This window comes from Patagioenas fasciata, chromosome 12 (assembly GCF_037038585.1).
Source record: "Patagioenas fasciata isolate bPatFas1 chromosome 12, bPatFas1.hap1, whole genome shotgun sequence".
Taxonomy (NCBI): Eukaryota; Metazoa; Chordata; class Aves; order Columbiformes; family Columbidae; genus Patagioenas; species Patagioenas fasciata.
In genome coordinates, this window is record NC_092531.1 from 24,318,019 (window position 1) to 24,330,177 (window position 12,159).

The window sequence follows — 12,159 nt, forward strand, 5'->3', positions numbered from 1 at the left end:
CTCTAACCCGACAGCACAGAGCTCAGCTGTGCCGATTGGGTGGACGTAAACAGAATGGCAGTGTCAGGTCTCTGCAGTGGATAATCCTGTCCAGCCATAACACATCACATGAATCAGGGTACTGATACCCACCTTTGATTTCGTGGTTAAATTAACTTAGGATAGATGCAATGTACTGAATCGTTGAGAGTCTGGCATATATTTCTTATGTAGAATCTGAAGCAGTTTAAAAGCTCTTACATTTGCAAAATTGTTTATGTTTTATAATTAAAATGGACAAGTGTAGATTAGTGTTGGCTGTTCCTCTTTTACATCCTTCAGACAAGAGATTCATGTTCTTCCTTGTACAATCAAGTATTTCGTGTTCCAAATGGCATTTGAGGTCTGCTGCTCTACCGGCTGCCTCTGCCTTGCATATAGGGCAATAGGGACAATATGTATTTTTCAGAGTACATGCAAAAGAAACCAAGCGCTGTAACTGATCTCCTTGTCTTTGCTCCTCGTTGCAAACAGAGCTGTTTAGCAAAAGTGACAGTGCTTAAAATTCTGATGCCAACCTTAAAGCCTGAATTGAATTTCTGTCAAGTACTGTCACACTTGCTAAACAGCTGCGTATATGAGGGTGACCTTGAATAGCCAGATTTGTGTCTCTGCGCTCACCGTTAGTTCTTCTGCCTTGATAGGAGCTCCTATGACTAATTCTTCACTTTGACAGTCCAGATCATACACTGTGTACAGTTATAGGAGCACAAACAGAAGAACCAGCTGTGGAGAGAGGCTGGAGAGCGCAGAGACCTCCAGTCACCTCTGTCCCTTTCAGGGGCTGGGCACAAATGGGTTGCAGCACAGCTGTCTCTCCTTTGGCCTTGCCAAGCTGGTGTAATTACTGCTGGGAGCTGTTAAGCAGACAGTTTAAGCTCCAGTTCAAATGGAACCATTTTCCATAACCAAGTGGAGTCAAAAATTGGCATGCCCTGACCAGTTCAGCTAGACTTTTTCACCACTGGTAGCCTGGGACTGTGGTGGTGGTTCAGACTGGAGTTTTGAGCGGGTAGTATATTTTGTATTGTTGAATGTTTGTAGTATGAAAAATCTATTTAATGATGTTTGTTGACCTTCCACTAATTCTGTCTGACTTTCTGTTGCTGCAGAGTAGGAGAAAGGAGGCCTATCAAAACAACATGTGAGCAGGCAGGAATAGATCTACACACTGTTTGCAGAGGACCACGTCAAGTTTCACACAGCAGAAGCAATGTACGGTTTCCTTATAAACAGTCAGTAGCACAGCACCTGCTCTTCATGGGAGATGAGAGGTGAGTTAACAACTGACGTGATCTTTAGCTTTCTGTTAGTTCCTTGTTATTGGTAGCGCATGGACCAACCCTTGCTCCTCTCATCAACGTGGACACACACCTCTTGCAGGCACCTCCTCTGAGCCACAACCATTTGCTGTCCTCCACTTTTGCATTCTCAATATACAAGTACAGTCTCCGAGCTTCAGCAAATTGTGTCAGATGGGGAGAGGAATGAGTTACCACTTAAGCATTCACCATTCATGACCCTGTTTTTTGTCCTTCAGTTTTCTCCCCAGCCTATCACGAGACACAGTAGACATGAGATCATCCTCCTCTGAAGAGACAAGCATCATGTGATTCTTAAAATACTTTTTGGCAGTGATAACTTTCTAGTGAATTGCTTATTGTAGTATTTCTTTGCTGTTAACAATTTATCTACTATTACACTGTTCCTCAAATAAAAGCAACTTGAAGTGCCTGTTGAGTTTGCAACAAATATTTATTTAACAAAATGGATGTCACCAACATATCTCCAAACTGCAAGTATGTATAGCAAATGTAACAACAGTTGGTTTCCAAAATGAAATCAACATCAAATTTAAGGCAGGATATTCTGTGAGTTTTCATGCAAGAGCATATTCAAATGTTCCTTTATCCAACCCCTCAACTTCATCTTCCCACGTAGAAGAGGGCATACTGCTGTAGGGGTCTAGCAAGATTTTGAAGCATCTGATAATTAGAAGTCCTAGGAAAACACACAAAATGCCCACAAAGGCAAAGCCAGTTTTTTGCTCTAAAGTCAGAGGGAAGGCAGACATTTCGTTGACACTCATGCTGGCTGAAGTGTTGCTGCAGTAATTACTGCTCATCATTGGGCATCACATCCTGGTGACTCTCTGGGATTTTCACCTCTGTTGCTTCTTTGCCTGCATAGAAAAGTAGAATCAGTCTGGTTAGGTCTAAATGGGGTGTGTATATCTGAGCTGTAGTGTATGAGCTTTAGTCATGTCCTGTTCTTTTTTCACATTTAAATTATTGTGATAAAATTGCAACTTCTAGCCTCTGCACACCATCCACTTACCGGCCTCTGTTATGAGACAGCAAACTCACAATTTTCTGGCCTTTTTTCTCCTCAAAACAGAGCAACTTCAGCACATGGCTGTTGCAAACAGCATTTTGTCAGACTGGGCACAAGCCCATAGATTCTGATTGGGCATTGCTCACCAAGGTCTCCACCTGGATAAACCAGTATGCTTTCTGAAATGGCTTTACATGTCAGTCCTTGAACTAGCTAAACTCGCATTGACCTCAAAGGCAATTTCAGCCAAATAATGTGGATTTTGCTCATTTTCTTCTTGGTCTTCCCCTTTAAATACGTACATATCCTGCCATTTTACAGGCATAGTAAACACCGGTCTGAACGTGCTCCTCATGGAGCTCAGGGGACTGACACTGATGTGTGCCCTATGGAGGCAGGATGCTCAAGCATCTCCACCCCCCATTGCCACCAGGAGAGCTCTGTGTGTTTGTCTTTTTAAGGAGATCTGATATAGAGATCTTTGCTAGGGGTGGGAAATGTTTTGCTTTATTTTAGGTTTTCCATCAGATATTGAAGTCGCATCCTTCTTTTGTCTCTATAGACAGCAGAATTGGAAGGACTGGGACATCAGAAGAATTGGAAGGACTGGGACATCAGAGGTGCTAAAGGACAAAGGCATTTTTATTCTAAGGTTGGACCTGGAGGTTTTTTGGCTCTTGTTAACTAAAGTGCCTCAGGGGAAAACTCTTTTTGTTAACAATTCAACCGTCTTTCCCCCCCAGAGAATTCCCAGTATCCTTTTATTTCTTGGCAGAGTAATTAGGCCACTCAGAGCTCGGTGCTGCCATGGCTACAGGGCTTCAGGTACCTGTGCTCTCAGCCAGCTCAAAAGGAGCTCTGGACTGCAGTCATGGCTGAGAGTGGCCATACCCTGAGTCAGCCTACAATTCATAACCACAGAAAAAGTAAAAATAAGATTTGGTATTCCTGAGAAGACAGAAATGGGCAGAACTTTTACGTTGCTTGGTGTCTCCTTTCTCACTTCAGAGTTTCTGGGATTTTTTAATATTATCCTAAGGAATGAAAATTTTAAAACAAGGATTAAAAGGGCAAGGCACAAGTCTCTTTCTTTTCACAATAACTCTCAATATAGTAAGTATTAAATAATATGGTTTCCTATTACAATCTTTACACATTTGCCAGAGCATAACAACCAATGTCGTGCTTGTTCTATAGACCTGTGTATGAGATCCTTCCTTGCTTTGAATGATACTCTGCTCTTTGGGTCACGCTGGTTTAATTCCTGTTAAATTAGAGAAAAAAAAATCTAGATATAGCCTGTGGGAATTAGAAGTAATGTCAACAATAATCAATATTTATTCTCTGAAAATATATTATTGATTAAGCCCACCTGCTGTATGGATTTTCATTGGGCATAATTCCCAATTTTCTACTAAGTTTCACCTTACGTAGGAAAAAAATAATCACATAAAATACAATATCACAAATTTTTGTCAGAGATCAGCTAATTTGAACAAGAGCCAGTGAAGGAAAATATTACCTTCCAAAAATCTTATGACACTGGATTATAAAAATTGAATTAAAGGCTTATATGAGAAAACGATGTGTAGACACTACCTGAGAAACCAGACCCCAAAATCCTGATTGCTATCCTGAAAGACACATAGAGAAATCTTAGGGATAGGCTGGCCATGGAGAACCCTACATTTGTACGAAGTCCAGAGAAATATGTATGTGTTTGAGGTGACATTTCTTCACCATAGAGAATCATATTTCAAGAATATGACTTCCAGTCTTATTAATTTTGCAGGTTACACACTGGAATTAGTGGGATCTGTTTGTACATTATCTGCTTGTCGGAAGACATAATGGGACAGATCCCTATGCAAAGCTTGACTGATGCTGAAACATGGAGTGGTAAGAAATTGATACCTTAGTCTTATTTAGCAAGAGTTTGGCTGAAACAGCTGCATGAGAAAACAGTGGGCATTTTGCTTGGGAAGGGAATTGGTTCTGGGAAACTCTACTATGCAGCTTTGTGTTTTCTTCCTTGTCCTGAATATCAGGAATTGTAATTGAAGCCTTCAAGTTCACGGAACATTTTGCTCTAATTATGTATCCCCAAAACTGTGGTACCAAGACTGACCTTGGGTGCCTTTGGCTGGTTCTCACATTGTAGTGCAGCATGCGGGTTAGATGTCCTAGCGCAGTTAGTCACATATCCTTCCGTTTGCTGCAGTGTACCTGTCAAGTCGTGAGTCAGAAGACTCTGAATACTAACTGACATGGCCTGGATCCAAAAATCCTTGAAGATAACCTTTAGGGCAGTACGATGGGGACAGGCATTATATCAGTTAGAACCTGCAGAGTCATTTTGTAGGGGCTGGCCACAGACTGACCTCTCTTGACTTTTCTTTATAGGTCAAGACTCTACTCATCTTTGATTCATTGCCTGCATAAAAACACTGGCATACAGAAAGGCTCCTTAACATCCAGCTGTGAAATAAAAGGCCACTGGAGGCCCTTGTGAGGCCAGAAGAAACAATTGGAGTCCTAGAGAAAATAGGAATGAGGCAAACAGCTTAGCACATAGACCACTGAGGTAAGAATGGAGGTATGAGCTGGGCGTGCTGGCTGCACCTATGGAGGGTGAAGGGGAACACCATGGACACTAAGTATTGCGAGGCAGCTAAAAGAAAGATGTTGCAATTCTTAACATTCTAGCAGCATCACCAGCCCAACTCTGCCAATGTTTGGTATGGATTGAAGATCTTAACCCCAGCTCTTGGGTGATTTGGGTGTCATTTTCTTTTCAGACCTAGCTTTCACCCTTGTGTTTTCAGAGATACTGAGAAGATTGAGGAAGTAGCCAGTTAGTAAATAAAGACTTCCTCAAAAATCTTCCCTGTATTTTGGGTTTCAGTCCTTACCTCACAGAAGCCCCTATAAGTTGGTTTTGTTTTGTTTTGTAATGGCTCAGTAGTGGAAGTTCGTACCTTTAGCATCTGCTCAAGCTGGGAGTATTCATCATCTTGGCATGATTAAATATGAGGTGCCTGAAAACTCACTTCATAAACCACAGTGTGTAACAAAATGGACTATATCAGTCGCCATCTGCTCTCCCCTTGGGTGTCTGCAGCCCAGCTGCTGGTTCATGGATCTGGTCATTCTGAAGGTACTTCAAATAGCTTTAGTTGTGGGTTTAAGTGACAGCAAACCTGACTTGCAAAGGTGCTGGTGTGGACAGGGACACAAACAGGCATCCTCTGGGAGTTTCAGAAGCGCCTCATTTGCACTTAACTATCTGGTCAAGGAAACCAAACCGTATTCCAGGAATGCTGTTACAGGAATTGGGCACAGGAGGTGCTAAGGTGAAAGGATTAGCAATGGATAAGACCTAATGAAATAGAACTCAGCATTAATTCGGAATTCTCCAAAGGCTCTGAGCTATCTGAGTTCTCAAGACATGGCCAGAAACGCTGCAAGCTGTCATGCTCATGTGCACATTGCATGTCTATATTCTCTAAACTGCTGGGGAGAAGACAGTCTCTTCAGGGCAGAGTTTCTAAGAGAACATTCAGAGAGGTGTAAGGTAAGAAGGCCTGGGCATGGATGCTGAGCAAATGAAAGCACGGCAAACTGTTCTGCAAGGATAGCGAAGCCCCACAAAAGCAGGCAGTGTTTTTGCAGCATTCTAACTCAGAGTGCAGGCGACACTTTTTCACATAAATGGCATTCCCCTGGAAAGAAGAAGCAGCCAGGCAGTGACATTTCCAGCCTTTAGAGAAGCAATGAATTGTGCAGAAATGAGACTTTATCCTTAACAAATACACAACCCCAGAGCCTCCACTGGACAAGAGCCCCTGTGCTGTGAATTCACAGATGTGGTCTAGGTTTGGATAATATAGAGAGGCAGGAAAATAAAACGTTCGCTAGCATCATCCTTAACTTGTGAACATGAAAAAGCGTTGCCTGCTTCCCTGGGGATGGAGGCTGTGAGAGACCGAGCACCTGCAAAGCAATTGTTGCTGTAGGATTGCACGCACAGCCATCACATCGCTCCCACCGGCCCCGCTTCCCTGGGAGGGCAGATTTCCGCCTTTACCCTCCCTCGGTCGCCCGCCCCCCGCCCGGGGCGCCCCCCACCCGCAGGGAGGTGCGGGCCGGGCCGGGCGGCGCCGCAAGATCAACCCCGCCGCGCCCCCCGCGCCGCGCTACGAACCCTTCTCCTCCGCGCCCGCGCTGCCCATGGTGGCGGAGCGCGGAGCTTTCCGCGGCTTCGGGCTCGGTTCGCCAGTGGTCGAAAGCCCAGGCTGAAGCCCCGACGGCTCCGGCCCCGGGGAACGGGGTCCCGGGCGGCGGGGGCGGCTCGCCCGGGCTCCCCTCGCCGCCCGGCGATGCGGCCCCGCCGGGAGATGCTCAAACCGCCCTAATTAAAAAATTAAACACGGCCGCTGCTGCCACCGCCTCCTCCCCGCCCGCCCCCTTCCATCGCCATTCAGCCGCGCTCCTCTCTCCTCTCCAACCCCCCTTTGCACGGATTAAACTGAGGAGCGTGGAAAGTTCCTGCAAAACACTACGTGCGCTGCATGGGTAAGGGCCCGGCCCCGGGCGCTGCGGAGCCGTGCGGGAGCTGCTTTCCTCCTCCCGCTCCCGTGCCGCTCTGGCCGGGTAACGGGGCTCCAAAGGCTGGGTGGTCCCTGCAGGGATGGAGCACCGGGCTGCGGTACCCGCGGGAGCGGGGCTGCCGCGCTGCCGGAGCCCTGAGCCCGGGAGCGGCCGGCGGGGCCCCGGTGCGGGACCTGTGGAGCCGCGCTGGGTGCAGCGGGGCCGTTCTGCTCGCCGGGAAACGGCCGCCGTGCCCTCGGCCAGCAGGGTTTTACATGCTGATGCTGAGTTGCTTTGCGTGGTGACCTAAAACCCTCTTAGGCTGCATCTGCACTGTGGCCTCAAGTCCTCCCAGTAGCTTTAATAGTAATAACAGTTAAAGCACAGAATATCTGGCGACATATGGCTGGGAGCTGCTCTTGGTGCAGAAGCCTAGACCTCGCTTTATATCCTTTCATTAGCTGTGTTTAGCTGATGCTGGTTGTATATTAAAGAGGTTTTCATTTGCCACAACAGCAGGTGTTTAAGGTGGATAAGGAAAGAGGATTTCTTTTCCCAAAGCTGGATCTGTATATTGCACTAATAAACAGCAAATCATTTTTAAATGATAGTGATTCCAGATTTGTATGCTACCCCAGTGAATACACCCCTGCAGAGATGCACGTGAGCTAGTGGAACAGGACCGTATCATAGTGCCATGCATCATGAGATTTTTGAAGGCTACTGTAGAGCTACTAGCAGAATTTGTTCTGTAGAAAATAATTTAAAACCTCTTCAGGTTTTTTTGCTACGTGCAATAACACCAGGAGAGGTTAAACCTTTTTCTTCCTAATACAAGCTGGGAAAAGTGTTTTGCGTTGCTTGCCCTGTTAAGGTCTGATTCTTCTGCTGTGTCTGCAGTGGGTTTCTAGGCACCAGGTATTCTCAAAAACATGCTAGGACAACTAATGGTTAAACTAATGGTTAACTCTGTGCTCGCCAATGGTTATTAGTTTGATCTTCTAATGTTGCAGCATCAGTCATGTCTGCTGCTGAAATTATAAATCAAGCTAATTTTTGAAGTGCCTCTCCTATTTAAATATCCATGAAGGCTATATAAATAGATTGTTTTAAATAGGGTAAGATTGTGCTTTCAGAATATGTATATAAGGAGCCTCTTCTGTTCCTAAGGAGCTCTAATTTTCTTTTTTAGCTCTGTCCCTGATTTACTTGGGGCCCCATGGAGTTCTCTCGCTGGGGGGATTCGGGGATCAGCAAACACACAAGGGCTCACAATTTCATGGTGCCCCCCACCCTAGCACAACTATTTAGGTAGAGTGACATAAATCCAGGCTTTTCCAACATTATACTTGGGGAACGTTACTGTACGTAGGTCCTGGGAGTAGCCAGGACCACTACGTCTGCTCTGGCTGGGAACGAGGCAGCATTGACAGTAGGAATACGTAACCTGTGAGTGGGTGCATCTTGCCTCTTCTGGCAGATTTTGGGAATGGACACTGGGTCATTCACTACCATTTTTCCTGGAGAAAGGTTTACTTGGGGGATCTTCCTCCCTATAGCTGTATTATCCTTGCTTCTCATTATTCTTGTAAGAGTGATGTTAAAGAGATTTTATTTTTCTAACTGTGAAATACTTGTACTGTGTTGTGGCAGAAGTTACTGAAATCATGTGATTATTCCTAGGCATCTGATACTTATGTTCGATTTTAAAGACCCCGTTTTTGGTTTTATGTGTTGCAGATCCACTTTTCATGGGAATGAAGCTGGTAAAGAAACTGGCAGCCAGCGACAGGGAATGAGTCTCCTCCTTCAGTTACGGGCTGGCAGCAGACAAGTGACACTGTTTCTGTTCAAGATGTTCTCTTTTAAAATGGAAAAGTGATGGAATGACTTCATCTTTTCCTGTATTTCATTGTTTTTCCACATGAAAGTCGCTAGTGTTGCTCTTGCATACGAACAGTGATGTTTTTGTAAGGCAAGTGGGATAACTGCATGTGTTGCCGTTCTGGATACGTGGACAAATGGAGTGCTGAATACTCCTCACTTTCCGTTTCTTTATCAGGCTCCATCTTTGTATTCAACAGAACAAGAACTATTACTTCCATCTGACTTCAATCATATTTGCCATTGATTTGATCCATATTTTAGGGAGTACTAAGTGTGTCCTCAAAGGAGAGCCCTTGAACAGAAACAGAGATTTTATAATCATCTAGTAATTTGGTACATTGACCTTGCAAATTCAACTGGCCTAGTTTGAGGTTGGGCGAGACACTTAAAGCCAAGTGGGTACCAGTAAGTGAAAGACAATAGGGAATTTTTAGAGCTATTAGCAGGTTAATACTTTTCAATGTTTAAGGATCATTGGAGTAACGTTAGTGTCAATCAAATGTAACTATTTTGAGGTATAACTAACTCCATTGCAACTTGCTTTTCAGTTTAGCTTTAGAAAGCTCTTTGAATGTTCTTTCCTTCACAAATAAACAAACTTTCCCTTCAGTTGCTAGAAATTTAAAATGGGCTGATAGGATAGAGTCAGTGAAGAGTGTTGTGCATAGAAGAAACAGATCAAGTTGAAATTCCCCTCCTAAGTAAATTTAAGCAAGTCTAAACAGGTCTGAACAGGCTGCCCAGGGAGTGGTGGAGCCACCATCCCTGGAGGTATCTAAAAGACACGCAGATGTGGTGCTTAGGGACATGGTTTAGTGGTGGACTTGGTAGTGCTAGGTTAACCGTGGGACTTGATCTTAAAGGTCTTTTCCAAGCTAAACGATTCTATGATCTTGGGGGGTGGTGGGGTGGTCCTGAGCCAGTTAGTGCAGTTGAAGACTCATTCAAGATGGGGGAGGGAGAGCAAGAAGGATAGTGAAGGCAAACTGGAAAGGTGTGGAGAGGGCATGGGAGCAAGCGGCAGAAGCAATCAGCACCGCAGCTACAGGTGGGAAGGGCTGTGCGCTCGGTGGGCTCCGGTTGTGAAATGCTTGTGCCCTGCTGCAGCGAGGCTGGAAGACGCCTGCTGGCAGACAGGCTGTTGCATTTGATAGTTTGCCCTTTTGAAGTGTAAAATGTGTTGTATTCCAAAGTTAAAAAAATAACAATGCATTTCTCAGGCTGGAAAGATAATGTTTAATTGCAAAGAGAAGGTTTGGGGAAGAGAATATTTTAATATTTGCTTTACTGGAGGTCCTTTACAGTATTGCAAAAGAGGGTGTCAGTTGCAGATTATTTTATTTTTTGAATTTTTTTTAGCACAGAGTAGTGTAGGTTGGGTGCAGCCTTAGACAATGCAGTTGGGTTTGGAAATGCTTGTGGCCGTGCAAAAAGACATCTTTAAATGAGCTACAAAAGTCGAATGATTTACAAAGCGAAGCTGCTCAAGCAGCCCTTCTCCAGCTGGACCCAGGGCTTTCTAGGGAAGGAACACGGCCTAGAAAATGCTGAGCATGTTCAGGTGCCATAGCAAACAAAACAAGAACAAAGTACGTGCAACACATTGACTATGCAGGTATCATAAAGGCGAGAACAATGTCTGACTGAAAACAGTCATTTACAAAAAAGAAGTCAATGGGTTTAAAATGTATGAGGCTCAGAAGTCCCATTCTCTCAAGTTCCATGCAAACTGACTTTCAGGAAGATCTTTTTACAAAGTCCCACCCGCTAAAAGTGTTGATGAACTGCTTTTGATCATGATTTACCTGGAAGCAAAATGAAAAATAATATTGAGATAAAGCAAAGACCAATTAAAATGAATTTTTCTAAAAGGATGGTTATACTTATTTGGTCATTAGCAAGTTGAGAGCAATGACTTGTTTTTCGGTGAGGACTTGAGACATGAATTTACTGGAGAGTTACTGTACTGAAAAGAATGGAGATACTTAAAACACGTGTTTTAGCTCCATAACTACTACTTGTACAAGAGACTTCCAAGACTAGTTCATTTACATTGTTTATATTTATGTATATATGCAAGAACACTAATAATATTCCATTACCTTCTATCCTCAACTCGGTGTGTAAATTATAGTCCTGTCAACTCCCCGCTTGCCAAGACTACACAACCATAACGCCATAGCCTGGAATGGGCTGAGAAACTCTGTTCACATCAGGGGCCAACAAGAGGAATTTGTCAGGACAGCAGATAACACTCCTAACCGTTTTGTACTGAATGAGGGACCCCCTTGTAGCAGGAACATTCTTCAGAGACCACGTCTGTCTCCTGTGAGGACATGAACAGAGCCAGAAGAGATGTTGGAAGTCCGTGTATCAAAAGATAAGTTAAAAATATTCTCAGGAGGGATCAGTAGTGTGTGACAAAGGAGGCTTTCTCAGCACAAGCATAGAAATATTCTCTTTTTCCTTTTTGCACTTGCTGTGCCAAGTAGACTTGTTAATTTTTATTTCAATCATTTCATAAGCGGAAATCTTCCTAGGGAAAAACTTAAACTGTTTTCAACACAGTTTGTAGACCAAAGAAATCCCACCTTTTAATCCCAATTCGCCCATTCACCCCTGTCAGTTCCCTAACAGCTCCTTGTGGCATTGCTCTGCCATTTTAATTACTGTTCTTTGAGGACAGAAATACTGAGTGATTATGTGTGAGGCTTCTAGAAAAGGACTGCAAGACTCCCATAAAGATCCTGAAATTGGCAACTGGGGTAAACAGAATTCTGTAAATAGGAGTTGTAGTGCGAGGGGGACAGGGCAAAGCTCATAGCACTCCTCCAGGCTTTAAGCTAAATAATGTCCCTATGCAACCGTCACACAGAACGACTCTACATTTATAGATGTGCATCACGTATGGAGTGTACGTTACCACTATTTATTTCAAAACACATTGAGTTACAACTGGTGCAAAACTGTGTCTATGCTGAGCCATAAAGTCACACAAACTTGAGAAGGCAGCAGTTGCAATAGCCACTAGATTATCTGGAACAAGTAGGCAAACCATGTGTAAGAAGGTCAATAATTGTTCCCGTTACCAGCATGCACCGGCCCGTGGGTGCAGGAATTCAGCATCAGAGGCTTGGTGCTGTTATGCTGGGTTACGGCGCGCAGGATTCCAACACTTGAGATGCTCTGTACAAAGCAAGATCGAACAGGCATCTGGCAACAGGGTTTAGTAATTTGCACATGCAAATTTCCTCCTTTTATCCTTTAAAGTGAGAGCTGTAAAATGTAATGACAGCAGTTTCGAGTAAA

General features: G+C 44.2%; 1 protein-coding gene across 2 annotated transcripts; it reads right to left on the minus strand.

Annotated features, from left to right (window-relative positions):
• Nucleotides 1–1,775: 1,775 nt before the first annotated feature.
• CTXN2 (cortexin 2) lies at nt 1,776–6,817 on the minus strand. 2 transcript variants are annotated; one of them, XM_065847579.2, is made up of 2 exons: nt 6,578–6,817; nt 1,776–2,221 (listed from the first exon to the last, which is right to left on the minus strand). In XM_065847579.2, the coding sequence occupies exon 2, from the start codon at nt 2,165–2,167 to the stop codon at nt 1,919–1,921; it is 249 nt and encodes an 82-aa protein (XP_065703651.1). In that variant the 5' UTR covers nt 2,168–2,221; nt 6,578–6,817; the 3' UTR covers nt 1,776–1,918. The 2 variants fall into 2 exon arrangements, with proteins under 2 accessions (XP_065703651.1, XP_071670201.1); XM_071814100.1 differs by lacking the exon at nt 6,578–6,817 and adding an exon at nt 4,502–6,435.
• Nucleotides 6,818–12,159: the final 5,342 nt, after the last annotated feature.

Coding starts and splice junctions, on each gene's coding strand:
- CTXN2 (XM_065847579.2), bottom strand. CDS start 2,167: ATGATGAGCAGTAATTACTGCAGCAACACTTCAGCCAGCATGAGTGTC.